This window comes from Medicago sativa, chromosome 6 (assembly GCF_051527215.1).
Source record: "Medicago sativa cultivar Bolivia chromosome 6, Bolivia_mono, whole genome shotgun sequence".
NCBI classification, from domain to species: domain Eukaryota; kingdom Viridiplantae; phylum Streptophyta; class Magnoliopsida; order Fabales; family Fabaceae; genus Medicago; species Medicago sativa.
The window spans coordinates 37125900-37152614 of record NC_140754.1 but is presented as its reverse complement, the minus strand read 5'-3'; the positions used below and the strand labels follow the sequence as shown (position 1 = coordinate 37152614).

General features: G+C 36.4%; 2 protein-coding genes across 2 annotated transcripts; both read right to left on the bottom strand.

Moving 5' to 3' along the window:
* Positions 1-12122: 12122 nt before the first annotated feature.
* LOC146914906 (glutamate receptor 2.8-like) lies at positions 12123-15790 on the bottom strand. The gene is made up of 4 exons (XM_085721172.1): positions 15518-15790; positions 15019-15346; positions 14181-14590; positions 12123-12485 (listed from the first exon to the last, which is right to left on the bottom strand). The coding sequence occupies exons 1-4, from the start codon at positions 15788-15790 to the stop codon at positions 12123-12125; spliced, it is 1374 nt and encodes a 457-aa protein (XP_085577298.1).
* A 6145-nt stretch (positions 15791-21935) lies between these two features.
* LOC146914905 (uncharacterized) lies at positions 21936-24689 on the bottom strand. Its single transcript, XM_085721170.1, has 2 exons — positions 24348-24689; positions 21936-24158 (listed from the first exon to the last, which is right to left on the bottom strand). Exons 1-2 carry the CDS (start codon positions 24687-24689, stop codon positions 21936-21938), a joined length of 2565 nt encoding a protein of 854 aa, XP_085577296.1.
* Between the last annotated feature and the right edge of the window lie 2026 nt (positions 24690-26715).

The following is a 26715-nucleotide window of genomic DNA, read 5'->3' as shown; positions in this document are numbered from 1 at the left end:
TTCACAATATTATTGCCATCTAAATCACATTTTACCCGCTTGCATGAATGGCATTTTCGCTCAGGGCTTGATCGATACATATGGATAATTGGAATGATATATGCTTATTGTAGTGATAATTATATGTCTTTGAAATGAATACTTGTGAGGGTTATAAATTAGATTTTGTATCTGTTAGCTTTTTAGCTTCCTTTTTGGCATTAAAATATCATTTTTTTTCATATTTCTAATATAAATAAAAGAAAAGAACATGGTCTCAAGCTGATTTTGTAAGCAGTATTAATAAAGCATAATTTTTTTTTTAAAAAGTGTAGATTTCACATCAGTGGCAAAAAAAGAACTGATGTGAAAACCCTGATCTTAAATTTTAAAAAGAACGTATCACATCAGTGGGAAAAAAGCCTGATGTGGAAATATTGCTATTACATCAGTCCGTACCTGATGTGAAATGACGTGCACATTCTACATCATATCACTTTACATCAGTTGCCACCTGATGTGAAAAGTAGTTTCCAACTGATGTGAAAACTGATTTCTGTAGTAGTGAAGGTTTATGTTTCAATGATCTGTTTTGCTAATTAATTAATTTAAGAATTCTAAAATGTTGCATTAAAGAATCCTAAAATGTTGCATTAAGTCATGAACAATGTCAATGGCTGAACTGCAGCCGGTAATTGCAAAAATCTATGGAATGGTTTTCTCGCAGATTGACATCTTCCACAAGGTAGTCTAGATGTATCTGAATATGTTACTCAATTGAAATTTTTTTGGGACGAATTGGAAAATGTAATGAGGCTTAGAGTTAGAAGGGGTAATATGGGAAAAAGGAATATGAACCCTTATAAATAAGAGAACGCCAAGGAATTAAGGCATGAAATGTGAGATGTAACGAATTAAGGCATGAAATGTGAGATGTAACTTCTTATCTCTAATTCTATAGTCACTCACTTCTATTCTTCTTATTCATGTTACATTCCTTCGTTACCTATTACTCTCTATAAACAGAGATTCCAATTACCAAGTTGTAATGCTTAATTGAGTAAATCAATGAAATTTCATTTACATTTTTAATCCATTTAAGTAGAATCATTACATTGGTGCTTTCATTGTCACCATGGCATGGGCTGAATCAGTAGGAACTCGTTGGCAAAAGATAGAAGCCGAGTATAACGCTAAATGGACGAAATTGGCGTATCTTGACGGTCCGGGATATACCGCATGGGACAGAATTGAAGCCAAATTTAACCTGCGGCGTAAATACTTCTCCGGAAGCTCCTCCCATGGTGTTCAGAACTCAATCGAAAAAGCTCCGATAGAGTCATGTTCATCTCACTTCATATCTTCAATGGCTGAATCGAATCGAGAACATAATTTGCATATGGCCGATTCTGCACGCAAAATCCCAGAGTCGTGTGCGAGAATGTTCAAGTTGTCGGAAGAGGAGACAAAAGCTACCAAATCGACTGGCGATGCGGTTCCGATTTTGGCCGAAATTCTTCTGTGCGTAGAATGAATAGAGGAACAATCTGTCACCGATGAAGATTATGCTGGTTTGACGATTGCAATAGAGGCGGCGGATAATCTTTTGGTTCCGGCGGTTTTTCTTCCTTCGACGGAACAAATGGCTCCAACCGTCATCATCGATGAAGATCAGCTCATCCATCCAACATCACAACTATGAAAGGTACAAGTCACACAAATTTCAGAATCGTCAAACATTCTAATTTCATACATATTTCAGAAACTGGAAGACGATGTCGTAGCTATACCATTTCTGCGTGATGCTACTCATTCCTTCACCACTAATGCATTAACCATACACAACTACCCATATGACCCATGACCATTCGACACAGCAGCAATACCCAAAGCTCGATTATAGACTCCGTCGCCACTGCCAAAACCACCAAATCGTAGTTTTCAGAAGATTCCTGTGAAATTTCAAACGAAAGGGAACCTCACCATGGCACCACCACCTCCAGAACCTCCTGACGTCGGGATTAAAGTAGTGAATCAGAGCGCTATGTGTCACAATTTGAGATTTGAGAATGCAAGAGTTAGCGTATGTAACAACCCGATTTTCGCTAGATTTATTTTATTTGTTTTCATATGTGCTTGTATGTGATTAATTGCCTCTGTGGGTGTTTTGGCAATAGAAGGGTATTTTAGTCATTTTAGACTCAGGGTTATTTGAGTCATTTTATAAGAAAGGGTAAATTAGTAATTTCACTGTGAGGATTGTTTTTAGTGTTTTGGTGGCAATAATTATTTTTACCAAGTTACAAAGTAAGACGGAGTAATTAATTAATTAAGAGCCGGTAACTATTTGTTATTTTATCCATAAGTGAGTAGAAACTTTGTGAATTGGTTAGTGTGAACTTTGAGCCCATTAAGACAATTGAGGGTTGAGCTCAATTATGTAGAGCCTATATAAACTCTAGTCTTTAGAGAAATTAGGTTACATAGTGATGCAGGAGGGTTTCCTTAGTAATTTTATAGTATTTTATTTTAGCCAAATCTTAGTAATTTTCTAGAACTTTCTATTATTATTTCATTTTGTTTTATTTCGGCCCACAGGTTTGTTATTTCTTTTTCTATTTAAACAAAACATTATGCAGCCTAAGAGGCACTTTTTTTATTCAATAAAATTATTCGAGATTTTCTCTCAATACTGGTGGATTCCGGAAACCCTTATTTTGATAGGTTTGTCGCTTACAACCTGTCAGTTTATCTTTTGGGTTTAGCGCTTGCTAGCCTACGCTTCCGCACTGCGTCAGTTGGTATCAGAGCAGGTTTCTCCTATTCTTTTTCTAACATGATCAGCCATGGGAGATATAACGATTACGAGGGCAGAATTTGACTGTTTAAATGCGGCCGCCAAAGCTCTCTTAGATCAGTTGACGACGTTGACAGCTAAGGTTGACAACATCATCAACAACAGAAAAAAACAGAACAGGAGATGTGAACCAATTAGGGTTCGTGGTAGAAACAATCAAATTATTGAGGATTCAAATTTTTCAAAGGTGGAGAAAACTGATTTCGAAGAGATAATGTCGAATCACTGGAAGAAGCTGCAGATTTTACGAGAACATGCCAATTCAGCTAAATCTATTGAAAAGGATTGGAAAGCATTAAGGGCTAAACTTGACAAGGATGAAGTCAAACCAGAAGGTGAAAATCTCTGACAACACGGAGGTCTTTCAGCAGACATTGAACCACCACAAGCTTAAAAATACAAAGAAGTTCAAGGAATTCCTCGAGAGTCAAGTCAATCTGCCATTTGTGAATCACTAATCGTATATTCAACATCCATAAGCACAAACCAGAAAAAACCCCAAAGAACTAATTTCGTCACTTTATCCTTCGATTCCACGTTCTAAACCACCTTACCTCACGGATTCATCTTCTTTTTTCTTCAATCCTTTGACGTTCGGTGACTACGAATTAGAGAAATCACAAGTTGCAAACACCATCGATGTCAATCCAATTTCAAAAATCAACATGGATATAACAAACAAATCCCAAATAAAAAATTCTCGTCAGTCGATCCGCAACACTTGGGTGAGGTAAAATTCCGACCACTCTTGCATAACACAGTCGGTGGATCCGCGCGATCAGTATTTCTAAGTTTCGACTGTCTAAAATGTTTTGATCCTGATGGATCGTTACCGGTCTCGTTTCTTCCACAAATTTCTGTTTTGAATTTGTTGCATCCACAATCGAAACCACCTGATATCATTATCTAGAAATTGGTGGAGAAGCTTGTTCGAACTCCAAAGCAATCAAAGTCTATGACAGCTGAAGACCAGTCTGCTTCACAAGGATTGAAATGGTCTTTTGCTGTTGGGCGCACTTTTGGAGATGAAGGCTTATTCTTTCTTGCGGAGAGCTTAGCATTTAGCCAGACTGGAGAGGAAGATGTCAAGAGAGCATTTTGGCACATGCGTGATGCTCAAGGGAAGCCACCTGGTGTGATTAGATGGTGGCCTTCAAGATCAGTCACATTCATAGATAATCATGTTATTGGCTCAACTCAGGCTCACTGGCCTTTCCCCTCTGATCATGTTATGGAGAGGTATGCATACATATTGGCTTATTTTGGGACACCAACAATTCTCTATGACCACTTTTATGATTGGTTATCTAATACCACGGTAAACACCTCTTTTGGGTCTCTCCCTATTCATTTATCCTTCAATACCTTATTGAGATCCCTTTCTTCATGCGCCTCCACATATAAGAGTTTCTTTGGCACCAAATTGATCACCGTATTGTGGAAAAGCTCAAACATAGTGGCCAAATTTACTATATGTCCATTTTTTCTTTTATTGGTTGGTTGTATTTGTATTGATGTGATCCCTAACTTTTGTCAAGGTGAATTCCATGATTCTAGAACTAGGAAATCGTATGCCTATAAGAAAATAAATGTATATCTATTACTTGGTGACTTCACGAATACAGTAATTGATATTGAAATTGGTAGATATATTACAACCAAAGGGTTGCACCCCTTTATGGACAATAACTTTATACCAGACCCTACAAAAAGAATTTCCATAGTTTTCTATGTTGGAGTTCCACAAATCCTACTTATAGAATGTTTTTAAACCACTTAGTTCAATTGATATACATCTTGCTAATGCATTGAGATTATGTGGCTACACTACTATGCTTCATAAAATTCTAGCAGTACTTCCTACCTACCTTGCAAAGGTTGCAAGCTCACCACATGCTTCATCAGCTTATGTAAATCCAAATGTTGTGTTAGTATGTGGGGCAGATTAAATTCAAGGCTAAAATGATGAATCTAGAAAGTATTCTGCATGCTACTACATTTCTTCAACGGGATAAAGTCAACTGTTATATTTTTCAAACCAAACAATCTTGGCATTTCACTCAATGGGATCCGGATGGTCGCTTGTTCATTGGAGGAGTCAACATATATGGGAAGCTCCTTATCAGAATAAGAACTCGGGGTCGAGTTCTTCAGAGGTGGAGGAGACTAATGCAGGAGGGTTTCCTTAGTAATTTTATAGTATTTTATTTTAGCCAAATCTTAGTAATTTTTTAGAACTTTCTATTATTATTTCGTTTTTTTTTTATTTCGGCCCACAGGTTTGTTATTTCTTTTTCTATTTAAACAAAACATTATGCAGCCTAAGAGGCACTTTTTTTATTCAATAAAATTATTCGAGATTTTCTCTCAATACTGGTGGATTCCGGAAACCCTTATTTTGATAGGTTTGTCGCTTACAACCTGTCAGTTTATCTTTTGGGTTTAGCGCTTGCTAGCCTACGCTTCCGCACTGCGTCAGTTGGTATCAGAGCAGGTTTCTCCTATTCTTTTTCTAACATGATCAGCCATGGGAGATATAACGATTACGAGGGCAGAATTTGACTGTTTAAATGCGGCCGCCAAAGCTCTCTTAGATCAGTTGACGACGTTGACAGCTAAGGTTGACAACATCATCAACAACAGAAAAAAACAGAACAGGAGATGTGAACCAATTAGGGTTCGTGGTAGAAACAATCAAATTATTGAGGATTCAAATTTTTCAAAGGTGGAGAAAACTGATTTCGAAGAGATAATGTCGAATCACTGGAAGAAGCTGCAGATTTTACGAGAACATGCCAATTCAGCTAAATCTATTGAAAAGGATTGGAAAGCATTAAGGGCTAAACTTGACAAGGATGAAGTCAAACCAGAAGGTGAAAATCTCTGACAACACGGAGGTCTTTCAGCAGACATTGAACCACCACAAGCTTAAAAATACAAAGAAGTTCAAGGAATTCCTCGAGAGTCAAGTCAATCTGCCATTTGTGAATCACTAATCGTATATTCAACATCCATAAGCACAAACCAGAAAAAACCCCAAAGAACTAATTTCGTCACTTTATCCTTCGATTCCACGTTCTAAACCACCTTACCTCACGGATTCATCTTCTTTTTTCTTCAATCCTTTGACGTTCGGTGACTACGAATTAGAGAAATCACAAGTTGCAAACACCATCGATGTCAATCCAATTTCAAAAATCAACATGGATATAACAAACAAATCCCAAATAAAAAATTCTCGTCAGTCGATCCGCAACACTTGGGTGAGGTAAAATTCCGACCACTCTTGCATAACACAGTCGGTGGATCCGCGCGATCAGTATTTCTAAGTTTCGACTGTCTAAAATGTTTTGATCCTGATGGATCGTTACCGGTCTCGTTTCTTCCACAAATTTCTGTTTTGAATTTGTTGCATCCACAATCGAAACCACCTGATATCATTATCTGGAAATTGGTGGAGAAGCTTGTTCGAACTCCAAAGCAATCAAAGTCTATGACAGCTGAAGGCCAGTCTGCTTCACAAGGATTGAAATGGTCTTTTGCTGTTGGGCGCACTTTTGGAGATGAAGGCTTATTCTTTCTTGCGGAGAGCTTAGCATTTAGCCAGACTGGAGAGGAAGATGTCAAGAGAGCATTTTGGCACATGCGTGATGCTCAAGGGAAGCCACCTGGTGTGATTAGATGGTGGCCTTCAAGATCAGTCACATTCATAGATAATCATGTTATTGGCTCAACTCAGGCTCACTGGCCTTTCCCCTCTGATCATGTTATGGAGAGGTATGCATACATATTGGCTTATTTTGGGACACCAACAATTCTCTATGACCACTTTTATGATTGGTTATCTAATACCACGGTAAACACCTCTTTTGGGTCTCTCCCTATTCATTTATCCTTCAATACCTTATTGAGATCCCTTTCTTCATGCGCCTCCACATATAAGAGTTTCTTTGGCACCAAATTGATCACCGTATTGTGGAAAAGCTCAAACATAGTGGCCAAATTTACTATATGTCCATTTTTTCTTTTATTGGTTGGTTGTATTTGTATTGATGTGATCCCTAACTTTTGTCAAGGTGAATTCCATGATTCTAGAACTAGGAAATCGTATGCCTATAAGAAAATAAATGTATATCTATTACTTGGTGACTTCACGAATACAGTAATTGATATTGAAATTGGTAGATATATTACAACCAAAGGGTTGCACCCCTTTATGGACAATAACTTTATACCAGACCCTACAAAAAGAATTTCCATAGTTTTCTATGTTGGAGTTCCACAAATCCTACTTATAGAATGTTTTTAAACCACTTAGTTCAATTGATATACATCTTGCTAATGCATTGAGATTATGTGGCTACACTACTATGCTTCATAAAATTCTAGCAGTACTTCCTACCTACCTTGCAAAGGTTGCAAGCTCACCACATGCTTCATCAGCTTATGTAAATCCAAATGTTGTGTTAGTATGTGGGGCAGATTAAATTCAAGGCTAAAATGATGAATCTAGAAAGTATTCTGCATGCTACTACATTTCTTCAACGGGATAAAGTCAACTGTTATATTTTTCAAACCAAACAATCTTGGCATTTCACTCAATGGGATCCGGATGGTCGCTTGTTCATTGGAGGAGTCAACATATATGGGAAGCTCCTTATCAGAATAAGAACTCGGGGTCGAGTTCTTCAGAGGTGGAGGAGACTAATGCAGGAGGGTTTCCTTAGTAATTTTATAGTATTTTATTTTAGCCAAATCTTAGTAATTTTTTAGAACTTTCTATTATTATTTCGTTTTTTTTTTATTTCGGCCCACAGGTTTGTTATTTCTTTTTCTATTTAAACAAAACATTATGCAGCCTAAGAGGCACTTTTTTTATTCAATAAAATTATTCGAGATTTTCTCTCAATACTGGTGGATTCCGGAAACCCTTATTTTGATAGGTTTGTCGCTTACAACCTGTCAGTTTATCTTTTGGGTTTAGCGCTTGCTAGCCTACGCTTCCGCACTGCGTCAGTTGGTATCAGAGCAGGTTTCTCCTATTCTTTTTCTAACATGATCAGCCATGGGAGATATAACGATTACGAGGGCAGAATTTGACTGTTTAAATGCGGCCGCCAAAGCTCTCTTAGATCAGTTGACGACGTTGACAGCTAAGGTTGACAACATCATCAACAACAGAAAAAAACAGAACAGGAGATGTGAACCAATTAGGGTTCGTGGTAGAAACAATCAAATTATTGAGGATTCAAATTTTTCAAAGGTGGAGAAAACTGATTTCGAAGAGATAATGTCGAATCACTGGAAGAAGCTGCAGATTTTACGAGAACATGCCAATTCAGCTAAATCTATTGAAAAGGATTGGAAAGCATTAAGGGCTAAACTTGACAAGGATGAAGTCAAACCAGAAGGTGAAAATCTCTGACAACACGGAGGTCTTTCAGCAGACATTGAACCACCACAAGCTTAAAAATACAAAGAAGTTCAAGGAATTCCTCGAGAGTCAAGTCAATCTGCCATTTGTGAATCACTAATCGTATATTCAACATCCATAAGCACAAACCAGAAAAAACCCCAAAGAACTAATTTCGTCACTTTATCCTTCGATTCCACGTTCTAAACCACCTTACCTCACGGATTCATCTTCTTTTTTCTTCAATCCTTTGACGTTCGGTGACTACGAATTAGAGAAATCACAAGTTGCAAACACCATCGATGTCAATCCAATTTCAAAAATCAACATGGATATAACAAACAAATCCCAAATAAAAAATTCTCGTCAGTCGATCCGCAACACTTGGGTGAGGTAAAATTCCGACCACTCTTGCATAACACAGTCGGTGGATCCGCGCGATCAGTATTTCTAAGTTTCGACTGTCTAAAATGTTTTGATCCTGATGGATCGTTACCGGTCTCGTTTCTTCCACAAATTTCTGTTTTGAATTTGTTGCATCCACAATCGAAACCACCTGATATCATTATCTGGAAATTGGTGGAGAAGCTTGTTCGAACTCCAAAGCAATCAAAGTCTATGACAGCTGAAGGCCAGTCTGCTTCACAAGGATTGAAATGGTCTTTTGCTGTTGGGCGCACTTTTGGAGATGAAGGCTTATTCTTTCTTGCGGAGAGCTTAGCATTTAGCCAGACTGGAGAGGAAGATGTCAAGAGAGCATTTTGGCACATGCGTGATGCTCAAGGGAAGCCACCTGGTGTGATTAGATGGTGGCCTTCAAGATCAGTCACATTCATAGATAATCATGTTATTGGCTCAACTCAGGCTCACTGGCCTTTCCCCTCTGATCATGTTATGGAGAGGTATGCATACATATTGGCTTATTTTGGGACACCAACAATTCTCTATGACCACTTTTATGATTGGTTATCTAATACCACGGTAAACACCTCTTTTGGGTCTCTCCCTATTCATTTATCCTTCAATACCTTATTGAGATCCCTTTCTTCATGCGCCTCCACATATAAGAGTTTCTTTGGCACCAAATTGATCACCGTATTGTGGAAAAGCTCAAACATAGTGGCCAAATTTACTATATGTCCATTTTTTCTTTTATTGGTTGGTTGTATTTGTATTGATGTGATCCCTAACTTTTGTCAAGGTGAATTCCATGATTCTAGAACTAGGAAATCGTATGCCTATAAGAAAATAAATGTATATCTATTACTTGGTGACTTCACGAATACAGTAATTGATATTGAAATTGGTAGATATATTACAACCAAAGGGTTGCACCCCTTTATGGACAATAACTTTATACCAGACCCTACAAAAAGAATTTCCATAGTTTTCTATGTTGGAGTTCCACAAATCCTACTTATAGAATGTTTTTAAACCACTTAGTTCAATTGATATACATCTTGCTAATGCATTGAGATTATGTGGCTACACTACTATGCTTCATAAAATTCTAGCAGTACTTCCTACCTACCTTGCAAAGGTTGCAAGCTCACCACATGCTTCATCAGCTTATGTAAATCCAAATGTTGTGTTAGTATGTGGGGCAGATTAAATTCAAGGCTAAAATGATGAATCTAGAAAGTATTCTGCATGCTACTACATTTCTTCAACGGGATAAAGTCAACTGTTATATTTTTCAAACCAAACAATCTTGGCATTTCACTCAATGGGATCCGGGTGGTCGCTTGTTCATTGGAGGAGTCAACATATATGGGAAGCTCCTTATCAGAATAAGAACTCGGGGTCGAGTTCTTCAGAGGTGGAGGAGACTAATGCAGGAGGGTTTCCTTAGTAATTTTATAGTATTTTATTTTAGCCAAATCTTAGTAATTTTTTAGAACTTTCTATTATTATTTCGTTTTGTTTTATTTCGGCCCACAGGTTTGTTATTTCTTTTTCTATTTAAACAAAACATTATGCAGCCTAAGAGGCACTTTTTTTATTCAATAAAATTATTCGAGATTTTATCTCAATACTGGTGGACTCCGGAAACCCTTATTTTGATAGGTTTGTCGCTTGCAACCTGTCAGTTTATCTTTTAGGTTTAGCGCTTGTTAGCCTACGCTTCCGTACTGCGTCAGTTGGTATCAGAGCAGGTTTCTCCTGTTCTTTTTCTAACGTGATCAGCCATGGGAGATATAACGATTACGAGGGCAGAATTTGACTGTTTGAATGCGGCCGCCAAAGCTCTCTTAGATCGGTTGACGACGTTGACAGCTAAGGTTGACAACATCATCAACAACATAATAAAATAGAACAGGAGATGTGAACCCATTGGGATTCGTGGTAGAAACAATCAAATTATTGAGGATTCGAATTTTTCAAAGGTGGAGAAAACTGATTTCGAAGTGATAATGTCGAATCACTGGAAGAAGCTGCAGATTTTACGAGAACATGCCAATTCAGCTAAATCTATTGAAAAGGATTGGAAAGCATTAAGGGGTAAACTTGACATGGATGAAGTCAAACCAGAAGGTGAAAATCTCTGGCAACACGGAGGTCTTTCAGCAAACATTGAAGCACCACAAGGGAGAGTGTGAAATAGATTAGAAAATAGATTTACATAAAATTGGGGTTCTAGGCTTGATATGATAGGGATTAGGTCATTAGACTCATCCAACAATCCCAAGATAAAGAAGTCTACTCACTCATGTTCATCATAGACATAGAGAAGAAGAAGAAGAAGAACATGAAAGTAAATAAGAAAATAAAAAGAAGAACAAAAGATGAATAGATATGTCTGCTATAACTGCTCTATTTATAGCCTAAAACTAACTTAAGCCCCAAGAAACACATCACTAGAATGTTCCACAAGAAATCCATAGGCTTTTAGGTCAGAAATAAACTAAAAAAGGCAGCTGGAACCTTGGCACGGCCGTGCCACCACAGGCACGGGCCGTGCCAGCTTGATTGGCAAAACAGCAAAAAGGGGAAAATGTGTCGCACACGACCGTAGGCCTGGAGGCATGAGTCGTGCCTGTCGTACTAGTTTGTGGCCTCCTTTCATACATTGGAGGCACGGCCACGCCATTGCTAGGTACGACCGTGCCTGATATTTTTGCACAAGATCTTCATAGTTCTAGAAAGTAAATAAAAACACATAAAATCTAAATAAAATAGACTCAAATAACTATTTAAAAATACTAATTAATGAATCACATAGAACCACCAAAAGGGAGAGTATGCTATGAGTTCCCTAAGATTCATAAATGGGAAAACCCTTTAGGAACACTGACCTTCATTGCCTTTGGGAATTTAGGAATGCCAAGTTAAGTATATGTTTCAATTACCAATGAGGGCGTAAGACCCCACGTGTAAGGATCACCGTCTGACCAGTAGGTGAAACTCAACATTCGAGGAATAAATCGAAATCAATAGAGAGAGTAAGACCCCGCACGTAAAGATCACTGTGCGATCAGCAGATGCAACTAGACGAACTGATAAGGTTAGAACGTCCCAACGACCTTATAACTTAGATAGTCTACTTAAGATAACTAAGCGTGACATGAATGTTATTTAATTCCAACAAATGAATATGGCGGACTCGAAGAGTCCTAACAGGTAGTAATTTTTCTACAACCAAAATGGGTAACCTTAAAAAAAAAAACTAAGTTAAAAAGTAACGAATATCAAAGAGTGTTATAGGATTATTCTGCTTTGCATATATATAATACCCTCTAATTACAAACATATATAACATTATTCTTCTCTGCATATATATAATACTCTCTAATTACAAACGTTTGCAATTAAAAAAAATAAAAACATTACACCTATATAATATCTCTCGGCAAGAAGGCTTGGTTGATCGACTCAATTTGTTTCCTGCGTTGCCTGAAGATCATTTGGATGAACACGTGTTTCTGTAGAAGGTGTGGAGCGTAACAAGTATCTCTCGGTGTATTCTTTAATCTTTAAAATGGACTTTTGCAAAATAAGAGTTTCAGAGACAATTAACGCCAAAAAGGTTGAAATGCCAGTAATCATGAACAGCCCTGCGAAGCTGTGAAAGGTAAGACTTGGTGATGCTGAAGACAATTGCGTAGACTGCTTTTGTACATCTTCGATTCTCCCAAAATATTTTTCCTCAATCTTATGCATTATATCATAATTTTCAGTCACATTCAAGATGGCTCTTGAAAAGTGCTCAGTAAGATTGGATTTATAAGGGAATGCCTGAAAAATTAATAATTAATAAAGCATAAATAACAATTTATATGAGGTTTGCTAACTTAGACCGATAAAAAACGTTAAGGTCCAAGTTAGCATCTTTTCATTTGGACTAAGATATCCACCTACTACTATTATAAAGGTGGACCGTGGACATAAAATTCAACATGAAACATATCTTGGCATCTCTATTTCTCTTCTTTGCTTTATTAATCCTTATTTACTATTTTGGATTAGCTAATCGAAAAGAAAAATGTCCTTCAGTTCTCAGCTCAAGTCCTTAAATGGACAAGTTTTGTGGGAATAATTAGTTCATTGCCCGTGAAAACGTTGACTTTATCTTTACTGTCTTTGCTAACTAGTTGTTGTGAAAGTGGCTCAAAATTGAAGTTTTTGGAAACCGCCAAAATCGGGACCCGAATAGTGCTATCCGGGGACCGAATTTGGCTATGTGTTTACAGCCTTTTCTTTACGCTAAAATACGGTGGCCGAACGGAGGAATTCAGAGCCCGAATTTGCCAGCAGAAAATATAACAAAAACGTATTTTTGGGTTTAGATTTGTTCCAATTTTATGAAAAATACTTTTACTATAAATATAGACCTTGTATTAGATGTAAACCTTGAGGTAGACAGTCTGTAAACAAGGGTTTAGAAGTCAACAAGAAAACTAGGGTTTGTATAGAGTTTTCTCTTGGCAACAAACACTAGGGTTGAGATTGATTCACCTTGGGAAACACTATTAGGATTGAGTCTCTTGGTCACGGGAAGATATTGAGACTTTAGGTAGAATTAGGCGGGAGACTTATTCTTATAACCCTTTGACATCTCTTTTGTAAAGTTACTCATCATTGTAGTGGAACGGATGACTGCTCTCTCCCTCATACTAGATCAGTATTGGACCGAACTGGGTAAACAAATTTCATGTGTTCTCTCTTTGTTTTCTACTATTGGTTGTGTTTATAACTTTCACCCACTTGTCTTGGTTGCTTGATTACTTTGCTCCACACATCAAAGTATTATTGGTGTGATTTTTCAACGAATTCACAACACTAGCATTGCAATCGACTGGACACTAATCTATTTTAAGGAATGTGGTCAGATGACCTAAAAAACTAGCTCATGTGATGTAAATATCAAATGTGCTAGGACTTGACTGTTAGAAATCTTCTATGTGGTTCAAAGTCCGGAAGCAAGAGCAACAAGACATCAGCATAGTACTACATCTCTCAATGCGTGGCAAAACATAATTTGACTGCTTACAGACCATATAGTTTGACAAAACTCCATTACTTGGGGATCCGCTAAACATAATTTGACTGCTTGTCGTGTTTTTGGCAAACAACTTAGAATATTTTAGGTGTAAACAATAGTACATAAAAATCACATAATAATTCAAACTTAGTATTTTGATTTACAAAGTGAGAGATCTATCAGTCAGTTTTGTCTAATGTGCAAAAGTAAATATGTCGTCTTGCACCATATACAAGTTTGTTTTTTTACCAATAGCTCAATAAGTCATATCATATCACATTCAATCCAATAGTAAGACTTATTGATTGAACGGTGAAACAAGCTTATACTTGGTAAAAGACTTGTCTAATTGTACACCGTATAATGGCCTATCATTTGCAACTGTTTAGCAAATTCAGTCAAACGATGAACTATGCTGCTACAAGGATCCATATTTAGAAAGTACTTACAAAACCAAATCCTTCAGATCGATAGGTAGGACCAGCTATGATGTAATTGGATCCAAACTTTTGAAGGTAGGCATTAAGGTAAGGCACTTCGTCGAAAATAGCTATGACACCACCACCTTGGCTTCCAAGCTTTAAAGCGTCGTGGTAGCTATATATGTTATTATATCCTTTCAACTTGGATGGATCAAACTTCAATTGGTGTACCAAAATATCATAAACGAAAGAACCAGTTTGATATCCAACATAATAACCCCATTTCCTTAGATCATTCAAAGTGAGAAATCTAGGTTGCATCTGATCTACGGTCAATATAGACGTCAAGTTTGCTGTGTAACTTTGCATGAGGACAAACGCCAATAGAAGCCAAACCATCAATACAAATCTTGAGCAGTTCTTGGCAACCACCTGTCCTAAAAATCCAAAATTAATTTGATTTAAAACCAACAAATCATCAAAAGTAGACATAATTTATTTATGAGGGGTCCACTACACAAGTAGTAATGGACGCTAACAACTTTTAGCATCAGACTAGCATCGAAAAAAGTGACGACATATAAAGTGTAAAATAACAAATTTAGCATCAGATTTTGTGGGTGTTGTTTAAATAATAAAATTCAATAATATAGCGTCAACAAATAGTGTCTATCTGGCTGAAGCTAAATTTGATATAAAAAATTAATTGAAAATAATGCATTTGCATCAGAATTTGTGGATGCTAAATGAACACTAACAGCCGATATTAGCATCAGAAATGGTCTGAAGCTAAAAATTTTGAAGCTAAATAGCAACTTTCATGTAGTGTTTGAAAGAATGAGGAAGACTCGTTATAAATACTTACTTTCAGGAAGAACGGCTTGTGATATCGGAAACCATAAAATGGTTATTGCTGTTAGTTGTTGTCGATATGGCGATCTTTGGTCTTGATGAGGAAGGGTATGCACGTTTCTTTCCATAACGAGTATAACAACCCCTATAAGCATGGAGATTATGAGTGTGCTCAACCAAAGATCCCAGCTAAATGGTTTCAAAAAAATCCACATGGTTTGGTGCCTCCCGAGTACAATTGGAACCAACATTCTAACCCCCATTTCTGTATATGGCAGTGTGAAATCCACAAATTGTGCACGATGCGCCGTGATTGTTATGTCGCCCACCACAACATCATACTGTAATTAGTATAGAAAAAGTAGAGTTAATCTAAAATGGAATTCACCTTTGTTGGGATCTGTTTAACAAATAAGTAGGTCGGACCATAGACCCCTACAGAAAGTCTGGCCTATTCTCACCCCTAATTTGTACATATTATGAAAAACAGAAAGTTAATTACTCCTGCTAACCTTTGTTGGGATCTCTTTAACAAGTGAGTTGTATGTTCCAGAGGATTCTGATCCATTAATAACATGAGGTTCCATTTGTAAAGAAACCTCAAAAGTTAAATTGTTTACAACGGCGTTGAAAACATCCATACAATATCCAGAAACATTGTACTTGTTTTCACGAGAGTCCCAGTCTATTCTCACAAATTGGTCGAAACCTTGTTGCTTAGGGACCCCAACTCTTAACTTGATCACTCCAATCGATGTTTCATTTGAAGTCACAGCCGTTTCCATGAATAACACCAAAAGGAAAATTAACATAAACCATGAATAACACAAAAAGGACTTAGCCATCTTATGTTTAATTAACATTAGTGATTAGTGATAATTAATTATGACATGAATGGATTGCACTGTGGTCCATTTGCTTCTCTTTATAAACAAACATGCAGTGTTTGAATGGTCTATGCTAAATTAATCAAACTGTTTTTAATTCAAGAAAAGATAATATATAGATTTACTCGCACAATAAATTATTATTTTTCCAACAATAGCGGTTAGACATCAAAATTTTAATTCAATGCGTATCATTTAGTTTTTTATGCGTATTTTTTAAATCCATATAAATTGCAAAGAGATTGTGTGTGTGTCTATATATATATATATATATATATATATATATATATATATATGTATATATATATATATATGTATATATATATATATATGTATATATATATATATATGTATATGTATATATATATATATATATATATATATATATATATATATCTATATATATATATATATATATATATATATATATATATGTGGGGCTGCTAACTTACACCCACGTAATAACACTAAGGTGCAAGTTAGCAACATTCACTAATTTACACCCACTTTCATCATTCCAAATATTGTTTCCTTAAAAGTTTATCTTTATTACATGTTTTGTACATTAAGCATGTCATTGTCTTTTTTGTTTCTTTTTTTTTTTAAGGATATTTTTTAAGCCAGTTACAAAATTGCCCTACTATTTAAATTAATTAGAATATAAACAAAAGAGTGTTTTAGTAAATTATAAATGGGTGTAGCTTGCTAACTTGCACCTTGGTGTTTTTAGGTGGGTGTAAGTTAGCAGCCCTATATATATATATATATATATATATATATATATATATATATATATATATATATATATATACGGGGAATTAGTCACTTTAGTCCCTGAATAGAAAATGAGTCGCCACTTTAGTCCCTGAATGCAGATAAATTGTAAAATAGTCCTTGAATGTAGACCCTGTTAGTCAATTTAGTCCCTGAATATAGAATCTGTTAATCAATTTAGTTCCTGTAGACTCCGTTAGTCAGTTTAGTCCTTGAAATTGACCAACAAAGTCTACATTTAGGACTGTTTTGCAATTTCTCTGCATTCAGGGACGAAAGTGACTAACTCCCCATATGTGTGTGTGTGTGTGTGTGTGTGTGTGTGTGTGTGTGTACTCTGGTGGTATTTCTTGTGCTTTTTATAATTAACTTGTAGGGTCGGTTTATCACCTGTTTGTTATATGTACTTTGTACTTTTTAAAGCTATGTATGGTACCTGATAAGTGTTTAAAAGTGATATATTTCATATAGGAGTTTAGGCATTTTAGTGACTTGTTTTGCAAGATTCTCCATGGAAAACTCCAAATATTATGTAAATATGTCATATATGCTTTTGAGCCTTATTCTACCCTTTTGGTGCAGGAAAATACAAGCAAGGAGGAAGAAGCGTCAAAGTTCAAGTTCCTACGCCATTAGCGTGTCTTACGCTATTAGCGTGATGAAGAAATTCTCAAGGTCAGAGAGATACGCCAATAGCGTACCTGGGGCGTGATTCTGGGCTGATGGGAAGATACACGCTATTAGCGTGAGCTACGCTATTAGCGTATTTTGTCCAGAGAGGTACGCTATTAACACTAAGGTGCAAGTTAGCAACATTCACTAATTTACACCCACTTTCATCATTCCAAATATTGTTTCCTTAAAAGTTTATCTTTATTACATGTTTTGTACATTAAGCATGTCATTGTCTTTTTTGTTTCTTTTTTTTTTTAAGGATATTTTTTAAGCCAGTTACAAAATTGCCCTACTATTTAAATTAATTAGAATATAAACAAAAGAGTGTTTTAGTAAATTATAAATGGGTGTAGCTTGCTAACTTGCACCTTGGTGTTTTTAGGTGGGTGTAAGTTAGCAGCCCTATATATATATATATATATATATATATATATATATATATATATATATATATATATATATATATATATATATATATATGCGGAATTAGTCACTTTAGTCCCTGAATAGAAAATGAGTCGCCACTTTAGTCCCTGAATGCAGATAAATTGTAAAATAGTCCCTGAATGTAGACCCTGTTAGTCAATTTAGTCCCTAAATATAGAATCTGTTAATCAATTTAGTTCCTGTAGACTCCGTTAGTCAGTTTAGTCCTTGAAATTGACCTACAAAGTCTACATTCAGGACTGTTTTGCAATTTCTCTGCATTCAGGGACGAAAGTGACTAACTCCCCATATGTGTGTGTGTGTGTGTGTGTGTGTGTGTGTGTACTCTGGTGGTATTTCTTGTGCTTTTTATAATTAACTTGTAGGGTCGGTTTATCACCTGTTTGTTATATGTACTTTGTACTTTTTAAAGCTATGTATGGTACCTGATAAGTGTTTAAAAGTGATATATTTCATATAGGAGTTTAGGCATTTTAGTGACTTGTTTTGCAAGATTCTCCATGGAAAACTCCAAATATTATGTAAATATGTCATATATGCTTTTGAGCCTTATTCTACCCTTTTGGTGCAGGAAAATACAAGCAAGGAGGAAGAAGCGTCAAAGTTCAAGTTCCTACGCCATTAGCGTGTCTTACGATATTAGCGTGATGAAGAAATGCTCAAGATCAGAGAGATACGCCAATAGCGTACCTGGGGCGTGATTCTGGGCTGATGGGAAGATACACGCTATTAGCGTGAGCTACGCTATTAGCGTATTTTGTCCAGAGAGGTACGCTAATAGCGTACCTGGAGCGTAGAAGCAGAAGCCAGTTATGAAGAACTACGCTATTAGCGTAATATACGCTGTTAGCGTAAATGCTCCAGGGAACCACGCCATTAGCGTAGCTGGAGCGTAGAAGCAGGGCAAGGCCAACGTGGCACAAGCCCATTGGCCAGATTATAGGCCGACATACCACGCTATTAGCGTAATCTGTGCTATTAGCGTAGGTACAAAAACACAGGCCCTTTAAATAGCATTTTTACCTCTCTTTTAGGTCATTCACTATTCCATTAATATTTTCATACATTCTAAGAGAGAGGTCAGAGCTATTTCCAAGAGAGAAACACAAAGCAAGTGATTAAGGAGTAGATTCAACCCTAGATTCATTGAGACATCAAGGATCTTGGCATGGAATCTTCATCTTTCCTTCATTCCTTGCATTAGTTTACATGTCTATGTGTAGCTATCACCTTCTTTGTAGTATTGAGGTAACAACCAAGCTATTATGTAATCTTTTGATCTTTTAATATATATGGTTCTAGCTTAATGATTCAATATTGTTGTTATTCTTGCTTTTAATGCTTTCAAAGAGATTCAAGATGATTTGGACACAAACTCTTGAATCTAGAAATAGAATAACAATCTATCTTATGTTATATCACTCTTGACAAGTTTGTAAACCTTTGATAATTACTTTTAATCAAGATTTTAATGCTTTCGGATACTTAATCAGGCTGGACACGGTCGATTAAGTTATCCGATCGACTCTGTTATCGTTTAAGGGATTTGGACACGAATGTTTAAACGCTGACTTTATATAAAAGATAAGGATTAGAATTTCTTACCTCTTCACTTCTTGTGTTTGTCTTTACTCATGTGTTGACTTCTCCTTTTTCTTCAGAATCATCTCTGGTTGCCATCTTTGCATCTTCTTCTTCAGAGATCATTCAGATGTGACATGCACTTTGATTTGCAGGTTTTGACATGCACTTTGTATTCTCTAAGCCTCAGCAGGCTTGCACCTTCTTGCTAAGTTACCCACTTAGACTTTTGCACCTTTTGCTCAAACTAACACTTTAGTACCCCTAAAGCTAGATGAGACTTTCTTTTCTTCTTGCTAAGTTACCCATTTAGGCTTTTACATCTTCAGCTCAAACTAACACTTTAGTACCCCTAAAGCTAGATGAGAGTTTACAAGATGTTTGGAGTTTGAATGTTTGAGAAACAAACAGAGGAGGGAGAAGAAGAAGTTATCTTTACAAGAGATAACAAAGAGAATTGATTTACACTACAAAGAAGGTAAAAAGACCCTTCAGTGATGATCAATTCAGAGAAGAAAGGAGGGAGAACTTATCTGTAACAAGATAAGGAAGAATTGGTTTACACTACAAAGAAGGTAGAAGGAGCCTTCAGTGATGACCAATTCGAATGCTAAAGCTTCAAACATATTTGAGATGTTTTCTTGTATGCTTTGCATTGGTGCAGGTTTTGCTGAGCCTTAGATCTGTATTTATAGAGTCTTTGGGCTCAAATAGCCGTTGTATGGTGTCCAATGGTGTTATGTCATGTGTCCTGGGCCCCACAAGCTTTTACTTGAAAATCTGGGTGAACATTCTGACCATCAGAATGTTGTTGCGTTCCCAGGATGAACATCAGAATGTTGTTGTGTTCTTCATCAGAATGTTGGAAATTCATGATGTTCTTCATCTGGGTTCATCATGGATGAATGTTGGATGAATTTATGGGCTTGCCCAACACGTGATGTGAGATTTGTTTGAGTTTTATCCTCCAAAAAGTAGCTTCTCCATATGCTTCAAAAGTTGCTGGAAAAGTAGGATAAAGTGAACCAAATCTGTCTTGGACTTTGTGCAGGAAAGAGAGGATAGTGGGTCTGCAACTTCAGGCCCATGCTTCTAGGAGATTTGCTTGATTTTGTTCAGAGTACAAGTTATCTCTGATGCAAGATCTCCTTTTGTTACCTTTTTCTTCTTTTTACCAACTACACTGTTCATGGCTGGAAGCATGTGCAGAAGTGAACATTCAGATCATCAGAATGTTTCATTTGTGCTTACTTTAGGATGATTTGTAAGAGTACGTTTGATGTAATCAATCCTAATAGTAGAGACACGACTGAAGTGCAGTGAATGCAACATCTAGGATGATATTCTCATTGGAATAATCCTAGTACTTTAATGTTCATAGTCTTGGATGAACATTAAAGATCCTTTTGACATAAATCTTTGTTCATGCCTTTATTGTTGATAGATCCATGCAGATGTACCTTTCTGGACCTCTAATTCATGTCAAGTGTGCTTGCATGTTCTTCACGTTCTTGATGAATCTGGGTTTGCTTATGAACAACCTTCTGGACTATCATCAGAACGTTCTGATCAACTTTCTGATCAACATTCTGAACTAACTTTCTGAACTTCAAAGTTAGTTCATGAATTCAAATGTACTTTGATTTCTTGTATCTTGGTATGATTTAAACTTTGTTTGTGTCTTGGTTAATCACTCAAGAATGCACAAATACCAAGAACTATCAAAGTCCATTAATCTTTTAATCATCATAGATGCCTTTATTGCTTGATCCATGCAGAAGTACTTCTCTTGACATTTATTTATGTCACATGTGCCTTGCATGACCTTGATCTATGTTCTTGAGATTCTGGGCTTGTATAGAAGCAACCTTCTGATCTCTTGTGCGAACATTCTGATCTCTGAGCAACATTCTGATCTAAATTTCTGATCTCAGTGTTAGATCTTGAAATCAAATGTCCTTTGATTACTTGATTCTTGGTATGATTTAAGCCTTGTTCCTGTCTTAGTAAAACACTCAAGAGCACAAGTTAAATACCAAGGAAATAATCAAAGTCCATTAATTCTTTAATCATATTGGTTTATTATCTTTAAAATTAATTAGGGATTTTGCCTCAACAATCTCCCCCTTTTTGAAGATGATAAACATATGATTTAGGATTAAGGATTTTGATTATATATATGAAGAATAACAGAGCTTGAAAATTTATTTTAATGCTCCCCCTCATTTTTATAATCCATTATGCAGAGTTTTTAAGAACTTTAAAAAGCTCCCCCTCAATTTCATAATATATTGCATAAAATAAACATATGCAGGATTGAACCAAAATCAATATTCATTCATTGATATAAAGCATGAAGTACATTACATGATATATATGGTTCAAAACAAAAAAGAAATTCATAGCATGTGATCAAGCAAAAAATGAAGTTTAAAAAACTTCAATAACTATTGATCACTAGACCTACTTAGGGCCTAAAACTAAGAAAAACTTAAGACCTTAAATCCTAAAGCTTCTCCCCCTTTAGTCATCTGCAAAAAGGATAGGGAGGATAACACAGACAGATTCAGGGAGTAGAATCCCCAGAATCAGAGGATGGTTCTTCATCAAAGATGGATTGGTCAACAAAGGTTGGTCCAGGAATGGCCAAACCAGGAGCATGGACTTTGACAGTCCAATCAGCCAAAGAATAGACAATTTTGTGAGTCTTGGTAGAGACTCTGAGTGCCCTAGAGGCTAGTTTCTCAGCCCTTGAAGGTTTAGAGGGAGGAGCAGGTGGAGCAGCACCAGAAGCTTCAGCCTTCTCTTTGTTGGCAGTCACAAAGGTATTGAGGGATTCAAAAAGAGCAGCTATGTTAGGAAGCTTGCTTGTAGTGGTGGTTTTCATTGGTGGTGGTGGTGGAGTGTATGAGGGAATGGTGTTTGGAGTGGGAAGATCAGAGACCAAGAAGTTGCTTGCACCAGCAACAGACCCCATAGTTGAAGAAGAGAGGTTAACATTCTGAGCTGTCTGAGCCATACGTTGAACTTCTTCAGATGGTAAAGATCCAGAGGCCAAAGGCATTGGATCTGTTGACATAGCAGGCTCATTTGAAGCATTTTGATCAATGTGTTGATCAGCAAAGAGTTGATTCAGCTCAGCACCTTGAGCATTCTGATCAATTGTTTGTGTTTCTTCAGCAGTTGGAGCAACTTCCACAATGGGACAATTTTCATCAACTTGAATGGGTTCAGCAACTTGCACATTCTGAACTCCAGGTTCAGCAGCAGAAACTTCAACCTTCTGAGCTGCAGAAACTTCAACATTCTGAGCTGCAGAGACTTCAACATTCTGAGCTTCAGGAATTACAACTTCCTGAGCCACAGTTGATTCCTGACCATCTTGAAATACTTCATTGTTGAAGTCAGTATTGACATTTTCAATGTTGAGGTCAAACCCAGTTGAGAACTCCATTTGTGCAACTTGAACATCTCCCTCAATTGACATGTTTGAAGCTAATATCTCAGCTACTTCCTGAGTATCTTCATCTACATTCTGAGTTTCTTTCTCAGTATTTTCTTCAACTCTTTGATTTGGATCAACAGAGTTTTCATCAGTAACCTGAGGTATACCTTCATGAGCCTCAGTAGCTTGCTTAATATTCTCAACTTTCCTTTGAAGAGATGCATCATTATCCTTCTGAGCATCCTCTTCAGTTAGTGATTCTTCAAGCAAAGTTTTGAACTGAGAGCTTCCTTCTTCAACAATCTCCCTTGCAAGCTTGGAGACTTCAGAGAACATTTCCAATTCTGGTGGAGAGGAAGGTCTGATTTCTTCATTCTTAGGAGATTCATCTCTGATTTCCTCTACCTTTCTCTTCTTTCTGGTTTTCTGAACATTCTTATTAGAAGTCCTTTTGGCTGACCCAGAAGTTCCAGAAGTTGTGAAGGATGGCATGTTTGAGGTGGTGATGCGAAGTTGACCTAAAGTCTTTGATGTGAACTTCATGAAGTCAAGCTTACGTTTTTCTCCCTCTAGAGGCACTTGTGCTTTCTGAAAGATGGGGGTTAGGTGCATTCCATAGGGTAACCCAACAACTGTTTGTTTGTAGGCCAAACAGGAATCAATCATATGTTGAATGATGATGAAGCAAAGGTTCAGCTTGGTTTTGTTCATGAGGTGGTAGATGATGCATAGATCCATATCAGAGACAACATCAAAAGATCCACATTTGGGTACTAGGGTATGTCTAACCATGTTGTGAAGGATTTTTGGGACATCCTCTAGATTTGTGGAGTTAAAGGTGTGATTTTCTTTGGTGTACTTGACTATGAGTTGATTACGGTTAACTCTAACATCATTGTACCATGAACAAGAAAACAGCTTATTACCTTCATTTGGGATGTTCAAGGCTTCAGAGAGAAAGTCTTGAGTTACAGTGATCTGAATACCCTTGACAGATGAGATGAGAAAGTTCTCATTTTCATTCTTCTTCTGGTTCACAGTCAAGTTGGTGTAGAATTCTCTAACCAGATCTTCATATGTGTGTTCTTGCAAAGATACAAAGTTTGTCCATCCTTGTGGATCAGTGAACTCCTTCAGATTCCACCCCTTTGATTCCAAACTCCCAAACTCAAAGTATTTTGTTCTGCTCATTGGTCTGATAGCAATCTTCTCTGCTCTTTGAGCCCTTATAACTGCAGCAACCTTGGCAAAATCCTTTCCTTTGCCATGCTTTTTAGAAGAAGCTTCATCTTCATCAGCCTCTACATCTTCTTCATCTACTTTTGCAGCATTTTCACCATCATGCTGTGATGAAGGTTTTTACTTTGAAGGAGAAGCAACTTTCTTTTCCTTCTTATAAGTTTTTCTTGCAGCCTTAACCATTTCAATGAGAGTTTGTTCAGAGTCCTCTTCTACTTTCTCTTCATCTTCCTCTTCAGGGATTTCCATTTCTTCTTCAGGATTTTCTTCAATTTCCTCTTCAGAATCTTCTACCTTTTCATCATCACTTGAATCTGTCTTCTTCTCTTCATCAGAGACTAGATTCACATGAGAGACCTTTGGTTCCTTTGAGGATTTCTTCATCCTAGTTGATCGCCTGGTAGGAATGGGTCTAGGTTTGGTGATGGGTTTCTTAGAGGATTTTAATTGGGAAGATTTGGGTGGATCACAAGTAAGGATAATCACATCTGGAAGAACAGTGTGCAAAGGAGTTTCATCCAAAGGTTGTTGATCAGAGGATTGACCAGCAGCGGTGTTTGGTGGTGGTGATTGAGAACGTTCCACTTGATTTGTTTCATCATCAGAGAACTTTGAAGTGGTTTTGGTTCTGGCCATGTTTCTTCGAAAAAAATGAAGAATAGAGTGATTTGAAATTTTTGCAAATGAGAAGAAAGAAGTTTGCATTTGAAGTAGATGTGAAATAATCAGAGTTGTTACTGATTATACAGACCAAACGTGAAAAGAAAGAAGGAAAGAAAAAGTAGCAGTTACATTGGGAAGGAGGAAAATTGGAATGGACAGGAGAGAGAAGAAAGTAGCCGTTTTGAAAAGTGAAAAGGGATTGGTTGATTTGATAGTTAAGGTTTTACATGGTGGTTAAACCTTAAATGTAACTTCTTATAACCAAGCATTAAATGTTTAAGATTATAGAAATATTTTTGGTGAAAATCAACACAAAATCTCACACATGAGATTTCTGACCCAGATTTCAGGTTTTGAACATTCTGACCTTCATGAACATTCTGACCTGATGAACATTCTGAACTCAGGAACATTCTGAGCTCTGGAACATTCTGATGAATGTCTAGATTGAGATAGATCTATCTGATTTGCATCAGATGGCATCAAGGGGTTTAGTCTAAGGCCCTTAGTGATCTGTAATCAATCTTTATTAGGATTTTTCACGATTAACAATTTTTCTTTAAGAAAATTGAATCTATCCTCAACAAGGGATTTTGTGAAAAAGTCAGCTAGTTGATTTTCAGTATCAACAAAGCTTAATGCAATATTCTTTTCCTGATCATGGTCTCTAATGAAATGATGCTTTATTTCAATATGTTTAGACCTAGAATGCTGAATAGGATTCTTAGAAAGATTAATTGCACTTGCATTATCACAAAAAAAATAGGAGTACTTGTGTACCTTAGTGAGTAATTTTGCAACTGATTTCTTACCCATAAAATTTGAGAGCAACAGCTAGCTGCAAATGCATACTCAGCTTCAGCAATGGTGTTTTGCTTTCTGCAAGACCATCCAATCAATTGCTTGTCCTCAGAGTTGACAAGAGCCACTTGTATTCTTCCTCTCAAATCAGCATCACTACAAGATCAAAACAAGAACCTTTTCTATACCAAAGGCCAAGATCAGTAGTACCTACTAGATTTCTAAAAATCCTTTTAACTGGAGTTAAATGAGATTCTTTTGCATATGTTTGAAATCTAGTACATATTGACGCTTACAATTTTATCTTTGTCTTCAATTTGCAATTAAAGTAAGATAATTATTCAACAGTGTTTAAAACAGACTTTTATGCTCAAAGCAGGGTCAATATAAGTTTAAGAGCAAACTATGCAGACCTTAGAGCAGTTTTTGAAGATTATAACAAGATCACACACAATATCAAAATGAGGAAAAAATCTTCTAATGATCAATTCAAACATAAGATTCATTTGAGATCATGTTTGAAGAATGGTATTTTCATAAACCATATTGAAATCAAGAGAATGACTTCACATTTCAGATTATTCTGAAGTTTGACAAATTAAGACATTTTTTATGTTTTAAATCATGATTCAACTTTTATGATTAAACATAAATCTTCCTATCAATTATTTAACACTAATGATGATTTAGTTTGCAACTCATGTTAATAATTCAGATAGAAATGTATCAAAATCATTTATTTCAAATGTGAAAAGATAAGTATTCACAAATTGATGTAACACATTTAAAGCATAAGACATCATGTAATGATTTTAAACATCAATTATGACTTGTGCAGTTGTAAATGAGTATCATACCATCATGAAATGAGTGTGAACAAAGTATGAAACAATTATTGCATTTAAGTTTAAACATTTGATATAAGCATATATTAAACATGCATTCAATCATCATATTTATTATAGTGGAAATAAATGTGTACCTTATAGGATGATGTTCCTTACTTTGAGATTCAATGAAGAGAGCATGTTTCTCTTTCTTTGAAATACTTTCTCATTTGGATGGAGAACTCCAAGCATCAATAAGGATGTCCTTCTGAAGCAGTTTAATCATCAGTAGCCTTCTCTTCTTCTTAGTCTTTCCAACTTTCTGATCTGACTGTCTTTTAACATATCCAGATGTTTCAGACATATGATCA

Bases quoted from the DNA above. Each gene is read 5' to 3' on its own strand.
- LOC146914906 (XM_085721172.1), bottom strand. From the start codon at position 15,790: ATGGAAACGGCTGTGACTTCAAATGAAACATCGATTGGAGTGATCAAG. The intron at 15,347-15,517 runs GTTAGCAGGAGT...TACTAATTACAG, and splicing joins TTAAAGAGATCCCAACAAAG to TATGATGTTGTGGTGGGCGA. The intron at 12,486-14,180 runs GTAAGTACTTTC...TTAATTTTTCAG, and splicing joins GATCTGAAGGATTTGGTTTT to GCATTCCCTTATAAATCCAA.
- LOC146914905 (XM_085721170.1), bottom strand. From the start codon at position 24,689: ATGGCCAGAACCAAAACCACTTCAAAGTTCTCTGATGATGAAACAAAT. The intron at 24,159-24,347 runs GTAGAAGATTCT...CCTTCATCACAG, and splicing joins ATTCAAGTGATGATGAAAAG to CATGATGGTGAAAATGCTGC.